This window comes from Neoarius graeffei, chromosome 8 (genome assembly GCF_027579695.1).
Source record: "Neoarius graeffei isolate fNeoGra1 chromosome 8, fNeoGra1.pri, whole genome shotgun sequence".
NCBI classification, from domain to species: domain Eukaryota; kingdom Metazoa; phylum Chordata; class Actinopteri; order Siluriformes; family Ariidae; genus Neoarius; species Neoarius graeffei.
This window is the reverse complement of record NC_083576.1, coordinates 7,813,212-7,837,740: the sequence shown is the minus strand read 5'-3', so window position 1 is coordinate 7,837,740 and position 24,529 is coordinate 7,813,212. Positions and strand designations below refer to the sequence as shown.

Sequence of the window (24,529 nt, the reverse complement as noted above, 5' to 3'; positions counted from 1 at the left end):
GCAGAGACCACTGGGATATAAACCATTTAAACAATGCTGATCCAACGGCTCACACAAGAGTTTCTTTCAAGCTGATTATGAGTCGGGCCTTAAAATAAACTTCAGTGAAGTTTCCATTCCACGTGTGAGTGCACAGAAACCACTGGAACTGAATGGGGTGAGATGTGGTTTGGTCAAAACACTGCGTGGCTTATTGTCTCTGCTCCACCCCCCCCGTTTTTTTATTAGAACAAATCACATGGTGTATTTGGGGCGTGCTCAGTCCAGACCAGTGATAGTATAAATAAAATCCTTGCTTCAAGCACATTCATAATCTGATTATAAATGAGATCGACAGGAAATGTAAAATGACTGGATTCTGGATTTCAGTTTTGGTCTTGAGCACCATGTGTGAGTATTTTTTTTTCTTCTCATTCTGTTTATTGGTTCTTTAGGATGATTTTAAAATACCAAACTATATCTCAAAAAAAAAATTCCTGGAGCTGATTAGTCTTCTCCAAATGATGTTAATTTCATTTGCTGCATTTTTCATGAAATTAATGTTTTTTTTGTTGTATTTTTTTCCTAGATCCAGTCCAGTCTGCTAGACACCGGGTTACTGCACAATCCTCAGAGCCAGATGTTTATCAGCCTGATAAGAAACTCATCGTGGATATCGGAGCCTCGGTGACTCTGCAGTGTTTTATTTTTGAAGTCGAAGTTGAAGAAATGATCTTTTTTAAGCAACAAAACAGAAAAAAGCCTCGAATAATCGTCAGATTCTTTAACGCGGCTCAAGCAACATTTTACAATGAATTCCAAAATCCTCGTTTCCAGATTAAAAAACATACAAACTGCTTCAATCTGACCATTTTAAACACCACGCTGTCTGATGAAGCCGTGTACTACTGTGCACTGACGAGACCCGACCCTGTGTTTGCAGAAGGAACTGATTTAAAATTTAAAGGTAGGATTTCTACTGAAAAGAATAATTTGCTGGTTAAATGTAGAAACGTTTCGTTCTTCATTACTGTTAGTGTGTGAAGGAGTGAAATGTTCACTGTGTTTGGTAACTTTAACAACACGGCATTCAGGGTTTATTTTTAGTCCGTGATTCATGATAAATGTTTACAGGTCAGAGTTTTACCACTGAATCAGAAACATCGAAACCAGCTCTGTGTGATCACAACACGAACATGAACACACAAGAGAAAACAGGTCAGATGTCTCATAATTTTATAATTCACAATAAACTGCGTTCATGGTTCATAACATCCTCAGAAGTGACCAGATCTCTCCACTCCTCAGTGCTCGGTTTGGGAACGGCTTTGGGTTTGTGTGCACTTCTGATTTTCTGTCTCATTTATTTCATACTGAGGAGAAGAAAATGGGATAAAAGTAAGTGTTTCTATCATTAAATTATAGTAATAATTACTTGATAACCACTAATTAATAATAATGAGTGATTTTATTTATTTTTTTTTTTTTAATATTTGGTTCCTCTGTAGAAGTTTCTCCAGGAACAAGACAGGTACATGTGCAGATAAGTAAATACTTTTTGCTTTGGGTTGTATTTAGTTGACAGGAATTACATTTTGATTGATGGAGTATTTCTCCACTCAGAAAAAAAAAAAAAATCTCTCAGTGCTCGTCCTGTTGTAACCCGATATAAATGTACATTATATAATCAATTACACCATCGCCTTCCAAGTAGCACAAACATCAGTGAAGATGAACGATCACAAATCAGAGCTTTTCACAAATCAGATGTTTTAGTTGCTCCGAGTCGACTATAAGCCATGTACGACGAGATTGAGTGGAATAACTGTTTTATTCACTCCACATTCACTGGATTTTGAGAAACAGAGCATTTTTATTTTTATTTGTTACAAATTTGATAAATTTGATTAAAAAACACAACCTTTACACATAACGTCCGACAAAATCATTTCCGGTTAGTCTGACTTCTTAAAAACCTATCGCTGGCTGCACGTATTGACTTTAGTGTTGTTTTTGTGTAGAAAGTGCCGTCTTGCTGTCGTGCCGAGGTATAGAACAGCTTCATACATTTATTTAATTCTTCCTTGGACATTTCAGTTGTTTAATTTTCAAACTTCTTTGAGCTTTTGAACCAGTCTAAAAAAAATCAACAAGTTTTATTGTGTAAAGATGACAAATGTAAACAAACCAGTGAAATGACAGGAGCAATTTTTGAAAAATGTGATAATAATTCTTAAAAAAAGATACATTTTTACCATGAAATACTTTCATTCCATATATTTTTTTTAATTTTTGGGGGGGATTTGTTTTCGAGTAGAGTTTTTATTTCATCCTCGGTTGGTTCAGCAACACGCTCCTCCATTTTGTTTTTCTCTACTCACAGTATATGAGCTGATATCCTAGTAGTAGCCAAGTTAATTAAATCTTTCTTTTTTTTCTCAGGAATCTGTTGGTGACAGTTTGACTTATGAAGCTTCACAGATGCTGAAAAGGAAAGTTAAACCTGGAGGACGGGATGATTTCGTGTACTCTCATGTGATCTATGTAAAACTGTAATATTTATCATAAAAGACCCAGAACTCTTAATTGTTGTTGTTGTTGTTGTTGTTGTTGTTGTATAAATGAATATTTGTAAAATAAATGTCACACATCTGAGTGTATATTGTATCTCTCAATGCTCTCATTGCTCTGTGTTCTACACGACATCCATCTCCAACACTTGTTTATAAAAATAAATGTCATACTTTTACTCTGAGCTTCATGAATGATTTTGATCACTGAATAGAAAATCCAGATCATCCAGATTGTTCAACATTAGATCTCGACTCTGAGTGAAGTGACACACTGGAGACTTCAGCGTCACCCAGACAGCAGTGTCAGAGACAGTTGAGCGATTGAATGTTCAGCACTCAGGTTCACTTTCATGTGCATTATTACATCCTGTTCATTGTGGTTACAGCATTTTGCACAAGTATCTGTTGGCACGTCACTGCGCTTAAACAGGAAGACTAACAATAGCTCACAACTGACCTCAACTGTAATCTAACAGCAGCTTTGACCAACGGTGAAGTGTGTTCAGCTCTTCCAGCTCTTTAATACTGACTTTCACTCACTGGCTTTCTTTCAATAAGTTGTAAATTATTAATTTAAAATTTATTTGTGGTTCAATTTTTAGCCTCAGAGTTAAAGATCATTTCTAAAATGGTTTCTTTGAGTGATCAGGCTGATAAAATACATTAAACAGTGATAATGATGTCATTTACTTTTCCGCTCAATTTAATCTATGAATTCATTTTCTCATTTCACTTTTCTATAAAGTTAAAACAGTTCTTGTCTTGTCTGTGTCTTGGTGATATTTTCCAACTGCTACATTTTTTCTAAACTGTTCATCTCCTGCTGCAGATGATCTTCATTACTACTTCAGTTCACCTCACTGCTCAACTCACTTTCACTGCCTTTGTCTCTTTTATTGCTCTGGTCTTCATCTCTTCCTCAAAATCTTCATCACTGCTCTCACTCTCACTACATGACGGACCTGATGGAAAGGTTTCTCCCAACACCCTTCATCCTCAGCACTTACTTTAGTGTTTTTTTTTTTAGTTTTCTGTGTCGAACCAGAAGTGTTAAAAACAGATGGGGGACATTTCAATTTGATTTCGACACTGAAATTTTAACGACATCGTTATTCATATTACATCACACAGTACATGATTATTAAACTGGAGACTAATTCTACAGAAAATATATGTCCTGAATCAATTCAACAGTTAACAGGCCCAGGAGATGTTACACTTCCATACACTTTGCCACAGATATGGAACCAATTTCACAATCCGTCATTGTTCCTGAATAATCTGTCACATATTGTATCCACCTTGTCCCAGGCTACAGCTCTCACACAGCTTTTCATCAGTCGGCCTACACTGCAAGGCTGATAAAGAATATCTGGATCACAAAACAGTGGTATAGTGATTAGCACTGTCACAGCTAGAAGGTTCTGGGTTTGAGCCCGGTGGCTGATGAGGGCCTTTCTGTGTGGAGTTTGCATGTTTTCCCCGTGTCTGTGTGGGTTTCCACCGGGTGCTCCGGTATCCGCCACAGTCCAAAGACAAGCAGGTCAGGTTAACTAGCTCCTCTAAATTGTTTGTATGTGTGAGTATGCAAAAAGGAACGGGCCACACAACCAAACACAGTTTACCTCAAGCCTGGATCGGGGTCGGCAGTGACGACAGTGGAACACAAAATACACTCAAAAAAATAACTTGCAAATAACTTGCTCAGTGAACATAATAAAATTATGGAAAGTATTTCCACCCAAGTAAAATGCGTTAACTTAGCCAGAAACAATTTTGTTGAGTGACCTAAATGTCAACCGTGACATGTTAGACTTAGGTTCATGTAACAAACACCCATGTTGGTTTTTTTGAGTGTACATTAAATATTTTAATATAATATAAACAGATAATGCACTCTTCTGGCTGAATAAATGTTGCTTAATATTCAGGATGGGATTGATTAATAAATAAATAAATAAATTCCAGACTGATGAGGGTAATTAATGACGATTTTAAGATTTTTTTTCCCCCAGAGTTTGAGATCAGAGAGAAGTGCAGTGTGTCGCTGTCCATGGTGTTGAAACTCCTGTAACAAAACCAATGAAGTTCGCTGACCAGAGCAACATAAACAACACAACAGTCAACAACAAATACAAATTCTGATGAATAATTGAGGAGCACATATTAATGTACAGACAAATGTGTCAAACAAAAACAAATGAATAAATAAATAGTCCAGCACTGTATTGCAATCAGAAGGCAGAGTCTTTTATAAACATAATTTCTGAGTGGTGTTTGTCCTCTCCTGAGAAAAGGTGGATTTGAAGGCAGCATGACGTGTCTCCTTCTCAGACAAGACAATCCCATAATGCACTTCACCAGACCAGAGATCTGAAATTTGGATTCAGTTCAATTACATTTAAACTCACAGCTTTCTCCAGCAGCGACCAAACAACTGTTTCCACAAATCTACACCAATTTCAACCACTAGGTGGCAGTGTCCAGCTCTGATAGTCAAATCTACAGGCATGTGAGAAAATTAGGACACCCCATTAAATAATCAGCTTTTTATTTAGAAATGGTACACATACCAATATCCAGGCATGTTTTTATGTATTTTTCAAAAAGAAAGTGATTTGATTGCAATTTAACAACAAAAATGAACATTGTTTGACAAATCCAAAAAAAGAAAAAAAATAAAGTATGTATTTCAATGGAGGAAAAAGTTAGGACACCCTACCCCCTAGTAGCTAGTGTTGCCCCCTTTGGCTGATATAACTTCAACGAGACGCATTTTGTAGCCTTTTACCAGTCTCTGACATCGATCAGGAGAAAGTTTGGCCCACTCCTCAATGCAGAATTCTTTTAGCTGTGAGATGTTTGAGGGGTGTCTTGCATGTACAGCCCGTTTCAAGTCACCCCACAGCATTTCGATGGGATTAAGATCAGGGCTTTGACTTGGCCATTCCAGGACTCTCCACTTCTTCTTTTTTAGCCAGTCCTTGGTGGATTTGCTGGTATGCTTTGGGTCATTGTCTTGTTGCAGTATCCAGTTACGCTTCAGCTTTAATTTTTTGACAGATGGTTTCACATTTTCTTCAAGCACCCTCTGATACACAGTAGAATTCATGGTGGATTCTATGATGGTGAGTTGGCCAGGTCCTGCTGCAGCAAAGCATCCCCAAACCATGACACTGCCCCCTCCATGCTTTACAGTTGGTATGAGGTTCTTTTCTTGGAAGGCTGTATTTGGTTTACGCCAAACATGTCTTCTGTTCTGGTGTCCAAATAATTCAATTTTAGACTCATCTGTCCAAAGAACCTTATTCCAGAAGTCGTGGTCTTTGTCTATGTTCTCTCTGGCAAACTTCAGTCTGGCCTTGATGTTTTTTTTAGAGAGCAAAGGTTTCTTCCTTGCACACCTCCCATGCAAGTCACACTTGTGCAGTCTCTTTCTGATGGTAGAGTCGTGCACTTTCACATTGACAGTTGCCAGAACCTGCTGTAATTCCCTTGATGACACTTTAGGATTTTTCAGGACCTCTTTGACCATCTTGCGTTCTGCTCTTGGGGTAAACTTGCTCGGACGGCCAGATCTTGGCATGGTGGCAGTTGTTTTAAATGTCCTCCACTTGTAAATAATTTTGCGAATGGTGGAATGGCTAATGTTAAATGCTTTTGAAATCTTTTTGAATCCTTTACCAGAGTCGTAAGCGGCCACAATCTTCTTTCTGAGGGCATCAGGAAGCTCTTTAGACCTCACCATGGCGCTCACCTCAACATCCCAACTGTCAGGGCCACACCAAACTAAATTTGAGGTTTAAATAGGGCAAGGCTCCATTCAAATGCTGGGTAACGATGTACTAATCATGTGCACCTGACGTGATGCACCTGTTTGGGATTTTCAACATTTTAAGAGGGATAATATAGGGGGGTGTCCTAATTTATTCCTCACCAGAAATTGCATTATTTTTTAATTAAATTTTACAGAAAGTTTTAAAAAGGCTTTTCTTATTTTTTTATTGTTTAGTTATATTACTTGGATCCCTCATTTTAATTAAAATTTACATTAAATACCCATATGTCCAAATATATTTTAAAATACACAGGATTTCATGAGGTGTCCTAATTTTTTCACATGCCTGTATGTGTAAAAAATAGTTGTAATACAATTGAATTCTTCCTTTTCTTCTTCTCTTCTTCTTCTTCTTCTTATTATTATTATTATTATTATTATTATTATTATTATTATTATTATTATTCAGTGTCTTGTTTATTTGATTTACTGTTCAGCCTTCAGTCCCTTTAATAACTGATCTGTTTCAGGTCACAGAGCAGGACATGACTTTACTGTTTACTTCTGGGATTTATTATATTTTATTTATCAAAAATTAAAGAGAATACTCAAGACTTTCTAGATTTTATTTAATATTAAATGAAGGAGTCTTCAGTGTCAGTGCATTGTAACAGTCAGAAGTAATGACATTTTATAATGAAATTAATCATATAATCTCTTTTCTGCTGCCGAGTACTGTGCCGCAACCTGGAGCAGAAGCCCACACACCAAGATGGTGGATGCGGCCATTAACAATGCCCTGAGGATCATAACTGGCTGCTTGAAACCCACCCCTGTGTCCTACCTGCCAGTCCTAGCAGGAATTGCGCCAGCCAGCCTACGGCAAGAGGCTGCCACCCTTGCCCTGGCAAGGAAAACCCAGGAATATGATTGGCACCTCCTCCATAACACCACAACCATGGCAACACCTCCAAGCAGACTCAAGTCCCACCACCCATACAATTTGGTGGCCCAAGAGATGCTCACTTCTTCCCGGAGGACCTGTCAACTAAAGCCTGGCTGGCGGTGGCATGGAAGCTGGAATGGGAGTCAGCAGGTCAGACATGTATACACCACTACATCCAGGATCTTGGAGATGGCGCTGAAGGAGAAGACCTACCTCGCCGCCAGTGGACTCTCCTGAATTGCCTACACAGCAAATTACTCAGTGTTGAATTATCACTTTCAGAGTTAATTTGGGTCCAGTTGGACCTATATAAACACTCTGGGTGTTAATTCAACACTGGGGATTTTGCTGTGTACGCACCTGGGTTGGCTTCTTCAAAGCCTCTATGAAGAAGTGGGGCCTCACAGACAGTGCAGTGTGTGAGTGCGGGGAGCCTGAGCAGACTGCCAACCACATCATCACCACTTGTCCCCTGCATAGACTACCTTCAGAGGAGGGCCTCTTCCGAGGGGGACCTGAGACGAGGGCATGGCTACACGACACAAAGCTGGACATATGATGATGATACACGAAAGAGAGAGAGAGAGAGAGAGAGAGAGAGAGAGAGAGAGAGAGAGAGAGAGAGAGAGAGAGAACAATCTAGCATCTAGACAGTTGCACCAATTGACTTCAAATTTTCAGGGTAGGTGGGCAAAGGGCCATAGGTTATCTGATTAAACTTTGGGTGTAATCAGGTCAAGGTGAAGGTCAAGGTCACCAGAAAGGTCAACCTTTTGGTCAAAATAACATATTTTCCATTATAACTCAAAAATGGTTGCTGATAGACAGATGTTTACTATTATGAGTGTATAGGAACTCCCATATGACCTTTCATTTGGTACCATGATCTTTGACCTTGAGTGACCCTGAAAGGTCAAAATCAAGGTGATGGATTTTCAGAGGGCTGTAACTTGAAAACGGTTGATGGTAGACAGATATTTACCATTATCAACATATTGGAAGTGCCATATGGGCTGGCATTTGGCACCATGATCTTTGACCTTGAAAGGTCAAACTCAAGGTCATGCATTTTCAAAGGGCTGTAACTTTACACTGATGGAATGAAAGTATTTTGATGTTAAGAATGTATCTTTTTTATTTTTCAAGAATTATCACATTTTTCACAAATTGCTCCTGTCATTTCACCAGTTTGTTTACATTCAAAGCAGAAATGATTTTGTCACACCTTTTGTATAAAGATTTTATTCCTCGAATTTGCAAAAAAAATTAAACAAAAATGCTCTGTTTATCAAAATCCAGTGAATGTGGATTTATTCCACTCAATTGCATCATACATGGATTATAGCTAACTCAGTCCTATGTGTCTCGTTGACTATCAGCTCATGTATGACTCGATTTCATGGAATAACCATTAAATATAACTTAGTCAGAGGGTCCCTGTGCTGTGGAAGACATCATGCCTCATCCCTGTACCGAAGAAGCCACCTCCCAGTGACCTCAAAGACTACAGCCTCGTGTCATTGATGTCACACATTATGGAGACCCTTGAGAGACTCATCCTGGAGCAGATCTGGCCTATGGTCCAACCACTTCTTCCCCCCCTTCAGTTCGCCTACCAACCCCATCTTGGAGTAGAGAATGCAATCATATACTTCCACAACAAAGTCTACGGCCACCTGGACAAGCCAGCCAGCACTGTGAGGATCATGTTTTTTGATTTCTCCAGTGCTTTTGATACCATCCGGATGGCTCTGCTGGGTGAGAAAATGACAGAGATGCAGGTGGATGCCCCACTGGTGTCCTGGATTGTAGATTATTTGACTGGCATTATATATGCCAGTCAAATAAGTGTTTTTTGTGTAGTTTGTGTGTCGACCCAAAAGGGTGTTAAAAACAGATGGGGGACATTTCAATTTGAATTTCTACACTGAAATTCTAACTACATCATTTTCCATATTACATCACAGAGTACATGATTAATAAACTGGAGACTAATTCTACAGAAAATAATTATTTTAAATTTCCTGGATCAATTCAACAGTTAACAGGCCCAGGAGATGTTACACTTCCATACACTTTGCCACAGATATGGAACCAATTTCACAATCAGTCATCATTTCTGAATAATCCATCACATATTGTATCCACCTTGTCCCAGGCTACAGCTCTCACACAGCTTTTCATCAGTCGGCCTACGCTGCAAGGCTAATAAAGAATATCTGGATCACAAAACAGTGGTGTCGTGATTAGCGCTGTCACCTCACAGCAAGAAGGTTCTGGGTTTGAGCCCAGTGGCTGATGAGGGCCTTTCTGTGTGGAGTTTGCATGTTCTCCCCATGTCTGTGTGGGTTTCCACCGGGTGCTCCGGTTTCCTCCACAGTCCAAAGACATGCAGGTTAGGTTAACTGGTGACTCTAAATTGTTTGTAGGTGTGAATGTGTGAGTGTGCAAAAAGGAATGAGCCACACAACCAAACACAGTTTACCTCAAGCCTGGATCGGGGTCGGCAGTGACAACAATGGAACACAAAATACATTAAATATAAACAGATAATGCACACTTCTGGCTGAATAAATGTTGCTTAATATTCAGGATGGGATTGATTAATAAATAAATAAATAAATAAATTCCAGACTGATGAGGGTAATTAATGACGATATTAAGATTTTTTTTCCTCCAGAGTTTGAGATCAGTGAGAAGTGCAGTGTGTCGCTGTCCATGGTGTTAAAACTCCTGTAACAAAACCAATGAAGTTCGCTGACCAGAGCAACATAAACAACACAACAATCAACAACAAATACAAATTCTGATGAATAATTGAGGAGCACATATTAATGTACAGACAAATGTGTCAAACAAAAACAAATGAATAAATAAATAGTCCAGCACTGTATTCCAATCAGAAGGCCGAGTCTTATATGAACATCATTTCTGAGTGGTGTGTGTCCTCTCCTGAGAAAAGGTGGGATTTGAAGGCAGCATGCCATGTCTCCTTCTCAGACAAGACAATCCCATAATGCACTTCACCAGACCAGAGATCTGAAATTTGGATTCAGTTCAATTACATTTAAACTCACAGCTTTCTCCAGCAGCGACCAGACAACTGTTGACACAAATTATTTAAATCTACACCAATTTTAACCACTAGGTGGCAGTGTCCAGCTCTGATAGTCAAATCTAGTTGTAAAAAAAAAGTTGTAATACAATTGACCTCTTATTATTATTATTATTATTATTATTATTATTATTATTATTATTACTATTATTATTATTATTCAGTGTCTTGTTTATTTGATTTACTGTTCAGTCTTCAGTCCCTTTAATAACTGATCTGTTTCAGGTCACAGAGCAGGACATGACTTTGCTGTTTACTTCTGGGATTTATTAGATTTTATTTATCAAAAATTAAAGAGAATACTCAAGACTTTTGAGATTTTACAGTATTTAATATTAAAGGAAGGAGTCTCCAGTGTCAGTGCATTGTAACAGTCAGAAGTAATGACATTTTATAATGAAATTGATCAATATAACTTCAGATATAATGTGATACAGATTTTCCAGCATGCATTAATAATAAAATCTTATTCCTTATATCATTAATAATAAACTACACAGACAAAATGAGTTGCTCAGCAATTGCAGTGTTTAATGTACAATACAGAACATTACAGTGTCAATAGTTTGTGCACCCTGATGAATCATCATGATGGTCAAATTTTGAGGTGATGTTTGTTCTTCATGCAGAAACAGAACACCACACTGACACGCCCATGTTCCAGGATGGTCACTCTCAGGTGTACTGAGGGTCAAATCCATCCCTGTTATTACCTCAACTGCGATGGAGTAAGCGGGGCGAAGTATTGTAATCAATGCGGTTTGTGTGTGTGTCTGACTTTTAACAATCTAGCGTCTAGACAGTTGCACCAATTGACTTCAAATTTTCAGGGTAGGTGGGCAATGGTCCGTAGATTGCCTGATTAAATTTTTGGGGGAATCGGGTCAAGGTGAAGGTCAAGCTCAACAGAAAGGTCAACCTTTTGGTCAAAATAACATATTTTCCATCATAAATAAAAACGGTTGCCGATAGACATATGTTTACTATTATGAGTGTATAGGAACTCCCATATGACCTTTCATTTGGCACCATGATCTTTGACCTTGAGTGACCCTGAAAGGTCAAACTCAAGGTGATGGATTTTCAGAGGGCTGTAACTTTAAAACGGTTGATGGTAGACAGATATTTACCATTATCAACATATTGGAAGTGCCATATGGGCTTTCATTTGGCACCATGATAGTTGACCCTTAAAGGTCAAACTCAAGGTCATGCCTTTTCAAAGGGCTGTAACTTTACACTGATGGAATTAAAGTATTTTGATGTTCAGAATGTATCTTTTTTATTTTTCAAGAATTATCACATTTTTCACAAATTGCTCCTGTCATTTCACCGGTTTGTTTACATTCAAAGCAGAAATGATTTTGTCACACCTTTTGTATAAAGATTTTATTCCTCGAATTTTCAAAAAAAATATGCTCTGTTTATCAAAATCCAGTGAATGTGGATAGAATAAAACAGTTATTCCACTCAATTGCATCATACATGGATTATAGCTAACTCAGTCCTATGTGTCTCATTGACTATCAGCTCATGTATGACTCGATTTCATGGAATAACCATTAAATATAACTTAGTCAGAGGGTCCCTGTGCTGTGGAAGACATCATGCCTTGTCCCTGTACCGAAGAAGCTGCCTCCCAGTTACCTCAAAGACTACAGGCTCATGGCATTGACGTCACACATTATGAAGACCCTTGAGAGACTCATCCTGGAGCAGATCCGGCCTATGGTCCAACCACTTCTTGCCCCCCTTCAGTGTCCCTACCAACCCCATCTTGGAGTAGAGAATGCAATCATATACTTGCTCAACAAAGTCTACGGCCACCTGGACAAGCCAGCCAGCACTGTGAGGATCATGTTTTTTGATTTCTCCAGTGCTTTTGACACCATCCAGATGGCTCTGCTGGGTGAGAAGTTGACAGCAATGCAGGTGGATGCCCCACTGGTGTCCTGGATTGTAGATTATTTGACTGGCGTACCTCAGTACACGTGCTTGCAGTGCTGTGTGTTGGACAGAGTGATCAGGAATACCGGGGCTCCGCAAGGGACTGTCCTTTCTCCTTTCCTTTTCATTCTCTACACCACTGATTTCAACTACTGCACGGAGACCTGCCACCTCCAGAAATTTTCTGATGACTCTGCAGTGGTTGGATGTATTACCTGTGGTGATGAGAGCGAGTACAGGATGGTGGTGGACAACTTTGTCACGTGGAGCAGGAAGAACCACCTACAGCTCAACGTGATGAAGACAAAAGAACTGGTGGTCGATCTGAAGAGAATCAGGGCTCCGGTGAACCCTGTTAACATCCAAGGGGTCAGTATGGACGTGGTGGAGGAATATAAGTACCTGGGGGGGTACTTGGATAATAAACTGGACTGGTCCAAAAACGTGGACACTGTATACAAAAAGCGCCAGAACTGTCTCTATTTTCTGAGTTGGCTGAGGTCCTTCAACATCTGCTGAACGATGCTGCAGATGTTCTATGAGTCTGTGGTGGCCAGTGCCATCCTGTACGCTGTCGCCTGCTGGGGCCGCAGCTTGAAGGTGAAGGACACTAACAGACTCAATAAGTTAATCAGGAAGGCCGGCCATGTTGTAGGCAAGGAACTGGACTCTCTGACAGTGACGTTGGAGAAGAGGACACTGTCCAAAATAAAAACAATCCTAAACTGTCCTTCCCACCCTCTACATGAGGAGCTGACCAGCCACAGGAGCACGTTCAGTGAACCGGCTGATTCTTCCACGCTGCACAACTGAGAGACACAGGAAATCATTCCTACCTGCTGCAGTCAAGCTGTACAATGCCACTGTATAACTGTGGTACACTGTCTTACCATGTATACTGCATCCTTAACTCAGGTGCAATACAGTATATATATAGAGGAATCATTGTATATAAAATCACTTCATTTTGCTTTTACTTAAGTTATTGAACTTATGAAATTTATTTTATTTTTATTTATTCTTTTTGAAAGACTATTTTATCTTCTATTTTTAGACATGTTTACTTCTTTGATTCAGGAGCTTGGTTGCAATTTTGAATTTCCCTCCAGGGATTAATAAAGTAATTCTAATTCTAATTCTAGTGAGAGGGTCATTGAGTTCAACTGCCCTGTTTATGGAGGATTTTTTCACTTTATTTCTAATTATATGTCCAGCGTAGTCCAAAAGTCTCAGATCACAAGTGAAAATGCTCCAATTTCGCATTATTTTTTAAATTAAACCAACATTTTTCATTATAAGTTCAAATACAGGGCGGCACAGTGGTGTAGTGGTTAGCGCTGTCGCCTCACAGCAAGAAGGTCCGGGTTCGAGCCCCGTGGCCGGCGAGGGCCTTTCTGTGTGGAGTTTGCATGTTCTCCCCGTGTCCGTGTGGGTTTCCTCCGGGTGCTCCGGTTTCCCCCACAGTCCAAAGACATGCAGGTTAGGTTAACTGGTGACTCTAAATTGACCGTAGGTGTGAATGTGAGTGTGAATGGTTGTCTGTGTCTATGTGTCAGCCCTGTGATGACCTGGTGACTTGTCCAGGGTGTACCCCGCCTTTCGCCCGTAGTCAGCTGGGATAGGCTCCAGATTGCCTGCGACCCTGTAGAATAGGATAAAGCGGATAGAGATAATGAGATGAGAAATATATAGTTTTAATCTGAAACATTTTGTTTATGCCCAATTTTAAATCATAATAAAATAAATCCAGATCTCATACCCCTGGACCCCTCAAAAATGTTTCCGTTTTCAGTAATAGGTCGTGCAGAGACCACTGGGATATAAACCATTTAAACAATGCTGATCCAACGACTCACACAAGATTTTCTTTCAAGCTGATTATGATTCGGGCCTTAAAATAAACTTCAGTGAAGTTTCCATTCCACGTGTGAGTGCACAGAAACCACTGGAGCTGAATGGGGTGAGATGTGGTTGGGTCAAAACACTGCGTGGCTTATTGTCTCTGCTCCACCCCCCCCCCCCCCCCCTTTTTTTATTAGAACAAATCACATGGTGTATTTGGGGCGTGCTCAGTCCAGACCAGTGATAGTATAAATAAAATCCTTGCTTCATGCACATTCATAATCTGATTATAAATGAGATCGAAAGGAAATTTAAAATGACTGGATTCTGGATTTCAGTTTTGGTCTTTAGCACCATGTGTGAGTATTTTTTTTTTTCTTCTCATTCTGTTTATTGGTTCTTTAGGATGATTTTAAAATACCAAACTATATCTCAAAAAAAAAAAAAACTCCTGGAGCTGATTAGTCTTCTCCAAATGATGTTAATTTCATTTGCTGCATTTTTCATGAAATTAATGGTTTTTTTGTTGTATTTTTTTCCTAGATCCAGTCCAGTCTGGTAGACACCGGGTTACTGCACAATCCTCAGAGCCAGATGTTTATCAGCCTGATAAGAAACTCATCGTGGATATCGGAGCCTCGGTGACTCTGCAGTGTTATATTTTTGAAGTCGAAGTTGAAGAAATGATCTTTTTTAAGCAACAAAACAGAAAACAGCCTCGAATAATCGTCAGATTCTTTAACGCTGCTCGAGAAACGTTTTACAATGAATTCCAAAATCCTCGTTTCCAGATTAAAAAACACACAAACTGCTTCAATCTGACCATTTTAAACACCGCGCTGTCTGATGAAGCCGTGTACTACTGTGCACTGACGAGACCCGACCCTGTGTTTGGAGAAGGAACTGATTTAAAATTTAAAGGTAGGATTTCTACTGAAATGAATAATGTGCTGGTTAAATGTAGAAACGTTTCATTCTTCATTACTGTTAGTGTGTGAAGGAGTGAAATGTTCACTGTGTTTGGTAACTTTAACAACACGGCATTCAGGGTTTATTTTTAGTCCGTGATTCATGATAAATGTTTACAGGTCAGAGTTTTACCACTGAATCAGAAACATCGAAACCAGCTCTGTGTGATCACAACACGAACATGAACACACAAGAGAAAACAGGTCAGATGCCTGATAATTCACTATTAATTAATCATCCTTAATTCATAATATAGTGAAATAACATTCTCAGAAGTGACCAGATCTCTCCACTCCTCAGTGCTCGGTTTGGGAACGGCTTTGGGTTTGTGTGCACTTCTGATTTTCTGTCTCATTTATTTCATACTGAGGAGAAGAAAATGGGATAAAAGTAAGTGTTTCTATCATTAAATTATAGTAATAATTACTTAATAATCACTAATTAATAATAATCTAATGAGTGTCTTTTATTTTATTTTTTTATATTTGGTTCCTCTGTAGAAGTTTCTCCAGGAACAAGACAGGTACATGTGCAGGTAAGTAAAGACTTTGTGCTTTGGGTTGTATTTAGTTGACAGGTTATTACATTTTGATTGATGGAGTATTTCTCCACTCAGAAAAATCTGCTCAGTGCTCATCCTGTTGTAACCCGATATACATGTACAATATATAATCAGTTACACCATCGCCTTCCAAGTAGCACAAACATCAATGAAGATGAACGATCACAAATCAGAGCTTTTCACAAATCAGATGTTTTAGTTGCTCCGAGTCGGCTATAAGCCATGTACGACGAGATTGAGTGGAATAACTGTTTTATTCACTCCACATTCACTGGATTTTAAGAAACAGAACATTTTTATTTTTTACAAATTTGATAAATTTGATAAAAAAAAAACACCCTTTACACATAACATCCGACAAAATCATTTCCGCTTTGTCTGACTTCCTAAAAACCTATCGCTGGCTGCATGAATTGACTTTAGTGTTGTTTTTGTGTAGAAAGTGCCGTCTTGCTGTCGTGTCAAGGTATAGAACAGCTTCATACATTTATTTAATTCTTCCTTGGACATTTCAGTTGTTTAATTTTAAAACTTCTTTGAGCTTTTGAACCAGTCTAAAAAAAATCAAAAAGTTTTATTGTGTAAAGATCTCATCTCATCTCATTATCTCAAGCCGCTTTATCCTTCTACAGGGTCGCAGGCAAGCTGGAGCCTATCCCAGCTGACTACGGGCGAAAGGCAGGGTACACCCTGGACAAGTCGCCAAGTCATCACAGGGCTGACACATAGACACAGACAACCATCCACACTCACATTCACACCTACGGTCAATTTAGAGTCACCAGTTAACCTAACCTGCATGTCTTTGGACTGTGGGGGAAACCGGAGCACCCGGAGGAAACCCACGCGGACACGGGGAGAACATGCAAACTCCACACAGAAAGGCCCTCGCCGGCCCCGGGGCTCGAACCCGGACCTTCTTGCTGTGAGGCGACAGCGCTAACCACTACACCACTGTGCTGCCTTAGTAGTAAAGTAGCCAAGTTAATTAAATCTTTCTTTTTTTCTCAGGAATCTGTGGGTGACAGTTTGACTTATGAAGCTTCACAGATGCTGAAGAGGAAAGTTAAACCTGGAGGACGGGATGATTTGGTGTACTCTCATGTGATGTATGTGGAACTGTAATATTTAGCATATAAGACCCAGAACACATTATTGTTGTTGTTGTTGTATAAATGAATATTTGTAAAATAAATGTCACACATCTGAGTGTATATTGTATCTCTCTGTGTTCTCATTGCTCTGTGTTCTACACGACATCCATCTCCAACACTTGTTTATAAAAATAAATGTTGTACTTTTACTCTGAGCTTCATGAATGATTTTGATCGCTGAATAGAAAATCCAGATCATCCAGATTGTTCAACATTAGATCTCGACTCTGAGTGAAGTGACACACTGGAGACTTCAGCGTCACCCAGACAGCAGTGTCAGAGACAGTTGAGCGATTGAATGTTCAGCACTCAGGTTCACTTTCATGTGCATCATTGCATCCTGTTCATTGTGGTTACAGCATTTTGCACAAGTATCTGTTGGCACGTCACTGCGCTTAAACAGGAAGACTAAGAATAGCTCACAACTGACCTCAACTGTCATCCAACAGCAGCTTTGACCAACGGTGAAGTGTGTTCAGCTCTTCCAGCTCTTTAATACTGACTTTCACACACTGGCTTTCTTTCAATAAGTTGTAAATTATTAATTTAAAATTTATTTGGGTTCGATTTTTAGCTTCAGAGTTAAAGATCATTTCTAAAGTGGTTTCTTTGAGTGATCAGGCTGATAAAATACATTAAACAATGATAATGATGTCATTTACTTTTCATTTCCTTTTACGCTCAATTTAATCTATGAATTCATTTTCTCATTTCACTTGTCTATAAAGTTAAAACAGTTCTTGTCTGTGTCTTGGTGATCTTTTCCAACTGCTACATTTTTTTCTAAACTGTTCATCTCCTGCTGTAGATGATCTTCATCACTACTTCAGTTCACCTCACTGCTCAACTCACTTTCACTGCCTTTGTCTCTTTTATTGCTCTGGTCTTCATCTCTTCCTCAAAATCTTCATCACTGCTCTCACTCTCACTACATGATGGACCTGATGGAAAGGTTTCTCCCAACACCCTTCATCCTCAGCACTTACTTTGTGTGTGTGTGTGTGTGTGTGTGTGTGTGTGTGTGTGTGTGTGTGTGTGTGTGTGTGTGTGTGTGTGTGTAGTTTTGTATGTAGAACCAGAAGATGGTGAAAAACAGATGGGAGACATTTCAATTTGAATTTCTACACTGAAATTTTAACTACATCTTTTTTCATATTACATCACACAGTATACGATTATTAAACTGGAGACTAAGGCCCAATCCCAATTCTAATTTCTACCCCTACCCCTCCCCCTTCCCCTTCCCCTTGGCCCTTCCCCTTGAAACTGAGCTACAAGGGATAGGGCTTGAAATTCAACCCTTACGTATTGGGATAGCCCTTCAACGATCACATACGTCATCGCGTACCTCCGTCAGTGTTTACGTTAGCAAAACGCGACCAAATGCATCATTGGCTGCGACCAGCCGCTACAGTCAGAGCCAGAGGCAGAACCAGAAATCTCTGCTGGCAGGGTGTGATTTGTTAACTAACACCACTGAATGGGATATCTTTGGCGCTTCGTGCACCACATCCGATAGAATGAGGTGTCAGAACACTCATGTAAACAATAAAAGCGAGAATAACAGAACAAAACGTACGCAGTCAAGCAACTGAAAACAATACTCACTCCCAAAGCTTTTTAGCAGCAGCTTGGATTTCAGAAATCGCTGCTCATTCTCAGCTTGAAAGCGAATCAAGCGGCATATTTCCTCTGGATAACAACTTAAAACACGTAAATAATGGAGAAAACACATTTATGACAATCTTTCGCCGCGGGAACCGCCATCTTTCTGAAATCCGCATGAAATCTCGCTGAAATCCGCATGACATTGTGGGAAATCACTCAAACCCCTTCGTTCGGAGTCAGCTCCAGGAAAATCTCCGTTTGGAGGGGTACAGAAGCCCTACTCCTTCCCCTACCCCTCCACGTTAACTGGGATTGGGATACCCCTACCCCTTCACGTGAACGCGCAAAATGGAGGGGAAGGGCCAAGGGGTTGGTCCAAGGGGTGAAATGGGATTCGGCCTAATTCTACAGAAAAAAATGTTTTAAGTGCCTTGAATCAATTCAACAGTTAACTGGCCGAGGAGATGTTACACTTCCATACACTTTGCCACAGATATGGAACCAATTTCACAATCCGTCATCGTTCCTGAATTATCCATCACATATTGTATCCATCTTGTCCCAGGCTACAGCTCTCACAAAGTTCTTCATCAGTCGGCCTACGCTGCAAGGCTGATAAAGAATATCTGGATCCCAAAACAGTTGTGTCGTGATTAGCACTGTCGGCTCACAGCAAGAAGGTCTTGGGTTTGAGCCCGGTGGCTGATGAGGGCCTTTCTGTGTGGAGTTTGCATGTTTTCCCCGTGTCTGAGTGGGTTTCCACCGGGTGCTCCAGTTTCCTCCACAGTCCAAAGACATGCAGGTTCGGTTAACTAGCTCCTCTAAATTGTTCGTAGGTGTGAATGTTTGAGTGTGCAAAAAGGAACGAGCCACGCAGCCAAACACAGTTTACATCAAGCCTGGATCGGGGTCGGAAGTGATGACAATGGAACACAAAATACATTAAATATTTTAATATAATATAAACAAATAATGCACTCTGCTGGCTTGATAAATGTTGCTTAATATTCAGGATGGGATTGATTAATAAATAAATAAATAAATTCCAGATTGATGAGGGTAATTAATGACGATTTTAAGATTTTTCCCCCCAGAGTTTGAGATCAGTGAGAAGTGCAGTGTGTCGCTGTCCATGGTGTTGAAACTCCTGTAACAAAACCAATGAAGTTCGCTGACCAGAGCAACATAAACAACACAACAATCAACAACAAATACAAATTCTGATGAATAATTGAGGAGCACATATTAATGTACAGACAAATGTGTCAAACAAAAACAAACGAATAAATAAATAGTCCAGCACTGTATTCCAATCAGAAGGCCGAGTCTTATATAAACATCATTTCTGAGTGGTGTTTGTCCTCTCCTGAGAAAAGGTGGGATTTGAAGGCAGCATGGCGTGTCTCCTTCTCAGACAAGACAATCCCATAATGCACTTCACCAGACCAGAGATCTGAAATTTGGATTCAGTTCAATTACATTTAAACTCACAGCTTTCTCCAGCAGCGACCAGACAACTGTTGACACAAATGATTTAAATCTACACCAGTTTTAACCACTGGGGGGGGAGTGGCCAGCTCTGATAGTCAAATCAATGAGTAAAAAAAAGTTGTAATACAATTAACTTATTATTATTATTATTATTATTATTATTATTATTATTATTATTATTATTCAGTGTCTTGTTTATTTGATTTACTGTTCAGCCTTCAGTCCCTTTTATAACTGATCTGTTTCAGGTCACAGAGCAGGACATGGCTTTACTGTTTACTTCTGGGATTTATGAGATTTTATTTATCAAAAATTACAGATAAGAGTCAAGACTTTCTAGATTTTACTTAATATTAAAGGAAGGCGTCTCCAGTGTCAGTGCATTGTAACAGTCAGAAGTAATGACATTTTATAATGAAATTAATCAATATAAATTCAGATATAACATGATACAGATTTTCCAGCATGCATTCATAATAAAATCTTATTCCTTATATATCATTAATAATAAACTACACAGACAAAATGAGTTGCTCAGCAATTGCAGTGTTTAATGTACAATACGGAACATTACAGTGTCAATAGTTTGTGCACCCTGATGGATCATCATGATGGTCAAATTTTGAGGTGATGTTTGTTCTTCATGCAGAAACAGAACACCACACTGACACGCCCATGTTCCAGGATGGTCACTCTCAGGTGAACTGAGGGTCAAATCCATCCCTGTTATTACCTCAACCGCGATGGAGTAAGCGGGGCGAAGTATTGTAATCAGTGCGGTTTGTATTTGTGTCTGACTGTTAACAATCTAACGTCTAGACAGTTGCACCAATTGACTTCAAATTTTCAGGGTAGGTGGGCAATGGGCTGTAGATTATCTGATTAAACTTTGGGTGTAATCAGCTCAAGGTGAAGGTCAAGGTCACCGGAAAGGTCAACCTTTTGGTCAAAATAACATATTTTCCATTATAACTCAAAAACAGTTGCCAATAGACAGATGTTTACTGTTATGAGCATATAGGAACTCCCATATGACCTTTCATTTGGCACCATGAGCTTTGACCTTGAGTGACCTTGAAAGGTCAAACTCAAAGTCACGGATTTTCAGAGGGCTATAACTTGAAAACGTTTGATAGTAGACAGGTATTTACCGGTTCAACTTATAAGAAGTGCCATATAGGCTTTCAGTTGGCATCATGACCTTTGCCCTCAAGTGACCTTGACAGCTCAAACTCAAGGTCATGGGTTTTCAAAGGGTTGTAACTTCACACCGATTGACTTCAAATTTTCAGGCTAAGTGAGCAATGGTCCATAGATTATCTGATTAAATTTTGGTGGTGATTGCCTCAAGATCAAGGTCACTGGAAAGGTCAAAGACTTTTTTTGTGATAACTTTCTTCAGATTCATCATTTTGACTTCAAACCAAAACACAAATGTACATATTTCAATTCTGCTTCCAAACATCTGCTGCATGATGGGGTAGCTTGGACAGTCTCCATAGCAGTTGGCGTTAAATGTCAGGGGGGTCAATGTCATTGGTCAAAATAACATATTTCCATTATAACTCAAAACCGTTGCTGATAGACAGATGTTTACTGTCATGAGCATATAAGAACTCCCATATGGCCTATCATTTGGCACCATGATCTTTGACTTTGAGTGACCTTGAAAGACTCTGAAATGTCTAACTCAAGGTCATGGGTTTTCATAGGACTATAACCTGACAGCTGATGACTGAGAAATATTACCATTATCAACATATAGTGATAAAATGAGTGCTGCTAGATGAGGTTTGTTTTGCCTGGAAACACTTGTTGGACATTTTGTTCACACAAATTAAATTAATGCAGCAGTTTTAATGAACAATGTGACAAGTGAACTTTATTTTCCATTCTGTCAGAACATCTTTGTCATGATATGTCCGTGTAGCACTGAAACACACACAGTATCTGGAACAGTGTGGTGGAGATGTAGGTCAGAATACAGTATACTTGCTGATCATGTGATATTCTTAACCGTGCTCAGTACATAGTGGCTGTAGTGTATTTATAAACTCAAACGCTGCTTCAAGTGCATTCATATTCTGTTGATAAATGAGACACAAACAGTGTAGAATTTGTAAGGAATGAAAAATGACTTGTTTCTGGATTTTAATGTTGATCTTCAGCACCATGTGTAAGTAAGATGAGCCAGTAATTCCTCTGGTATGTGGAAGGAACTGCAATAGTATACTTTCGAGTGATCTTTAAAAACTGTGTGTGTAGATTAATTTCTGAAAAACCTGAAATTCTCTACCTAATTAATGTTTGTTTTTTCTAGATCCAGTCCAACCTGGTAGGTGCTGGGTTACTGCACAATCCCTCACAGATTCAGGAGTTTATCAGCCTGATAAAGAGCTCAGTGTGGATATCGGAGGCTCAGCGACGCTGCAGTGTTGTATTTTTGGAAAGGATTTTGGGATGATCACCTGGTTTAAGCAACTGAACAGAAAGAAACCTCAAGTGATCATCAAGTTCTTTAAACCTTCTGAAGAAATGTTTTATCATGGAATGCAAAAATCATGTTTTCAAATCGAAAGATCTTCAAGCTGCTTCAATCTGACCATTTTAAACATAACTGCCTCTGATGAAGCCATGTACTACTGTGTCATCACATTCCCATATACAGTATTTGGAGTTGGGACTTATTTAAAAATTAAAGGTAGGATTTCCACTAAACTTTAACATGTTCAACCTGGAAGACAAATAATCCTGAAGTAGTGAAATGTTCACTGTGTTTTCTTCTTCAACTACACTGAGTTACAGACTTTTAGTCAGTGAATGATGATAAATGTTTCCAGGTGAACATGTTACTATTGAATCAGAAACATCTAAACCAGCTCTGGGTGATAATTCAGTGGGCTGTGAACCAACACTGCATGGAAACAGCACTAACATGAACACACAAGAGAAAACAGGTAAGATGCCTGATAATTCACTATTAATTAATCATCCTTAATTCATAATATAGTGAAATAACATTCTCAGAAGTGACCAGATCTCTCCACTCCTCAGTGCTCGGTTTGGGAACGGCTTTGGGTTTGTGTGCACTTCTGATTTTCTGTCTCATTTATTTCATACTGAGGAGAAGAAAATGGGATAAAAGTAAGTGATTTTGTCATCAGATAATAATTTCATGTCCATCAAAATGATTCATAGTTTTATTTCTGTATCAATAGTGAGCACATCTGTAGAAAGTTCTCCAGGAATGAGGCAGGTGCAGTACACATGCAATAAACTATAGTACTGATTTTTCTACTTACAGTATATACGTGAAATTGTCACTACATTCGTATGCTGCTCATTAAAATATTCTAGATATAATTTAAAAATGAAATTTGATGAGATTTACAGAAGGTTTTATTTGCATGCTGCTCTTGTTCTGTGTATTTAGTGTGTATTGTGCAGTAAAACTTTTTTTTTTATGATCATTACTTTGAGCTGAATTTCTTTGCTTTATTGTGTGTGTGTGTTTTTTTTGAGGAATCTGAAGCTGAAACACCAAATTATGCAGCTTTGCAATTTTCCAAGAGGAACACCGAAGCTGAACACAATAAAACTGACTCGGTAGGTTGAGTGTGTGTACTCCGACATGAAGAAAAACTTTTTGAATGATGTGATTGTTAGGTTTATATAAGTATTATTCTTGACCAAGAAAGCAGTAATTTATTAAAATGGTGACAAAATTAAGGATTAACTTAAGGTTCAGTTAAAAATGTCTCGGCTGGACATTGTTTGGGAACATTTTGTTTATTTTTTGATATGAATGTGTATTCATTCAGAGAGGTGTCTGAAAGATTCACCAAGGTCTGTTTTGGTGTCAGATCGACCCACACACACTCTGAAATGGTAGAATTAAGGTTCATGTTTATGTTAATTCATGTTTAGTTGAAACTTAGGTTTATAGCTTCTTAAAAGCTTGAAATATACTATGGTAGTGATTTGGATCCCGTAATTAATGAATGCATTCCGTGATTAATGTTAGTTTTATAGTTTTAGATTAGTTTCATAATGACATTATAATTATAGTTAAGATCTTATGATTCTAAGGGTTTTTAGTTTAAAAGCATTAACCTAATTTAGTTATGAGTTTAATCCTGTTAGTTGTTTAATTGTTCTCTCTCTTTCAGACATATTCTCATTGTTCTTATGTTTAAGTTGTTCTTATTTTTTATGTTTATTTTCTTATAACATTCTTTGTTTTAGCATTATTAAAGACATATTGTTATTTGTTATTTTGCTTATGTTGATGAAATCAAGATGTAATTTACTGACTTAACACACATTCATGTGTTAAGAAATTATGTTAATTATTAGATCCTTTCTGTGCAAACTAGTGTCTTTGACCTTCTCTGAATAGACTCCGTAGACTAGACATTCTGTGTTTAGACATTCCATGCTCTATGTAATGAATATTAACCATAATATTGACCATAAGCTGAAACTCTGATATCTATCTGTACCTTACTATGATCAGAAATATGTTATTATATTATGATTGATTCAAGATCATTACACACTTCTAC

The 24,529-nt window shown here is 38.7% G+C and overlaps 1 protein-coding gene across 1 annotated transcript; it reads left to right on the top strand.

Annotated features, from left to right (window-relative positions):
* The first annotated feature begins 14,480 nt into the window (after positions 1 to 14,480).
* On the top strand, positions 14,481 to 22,428 carry LOC132890343 (uncharacterized). Its single transcript, XM_060927154.1, has 7 exons — positions 14,481 to 14,539; positions 14,724 to 15,101; positions 15,269 to 15,352; positions 15,650 to 15,684; positions 16,723 to 16,815; positions 17,674 to 17,817; positions 22,285 to 22,428. Exons 1-7 carry the CDS (start codon positions 14,497 to 14,499, stop codon positions 22,426 to 22,428), a joined length of 921 nt encoding a protein of 306 aa, XP_060783137.1. The 5' UTR covers positions 14,481 to 14,496.
* The last annotated feature ends 2,101 nt before the right edge of the window (positions 22,429 to 24,529 follow it).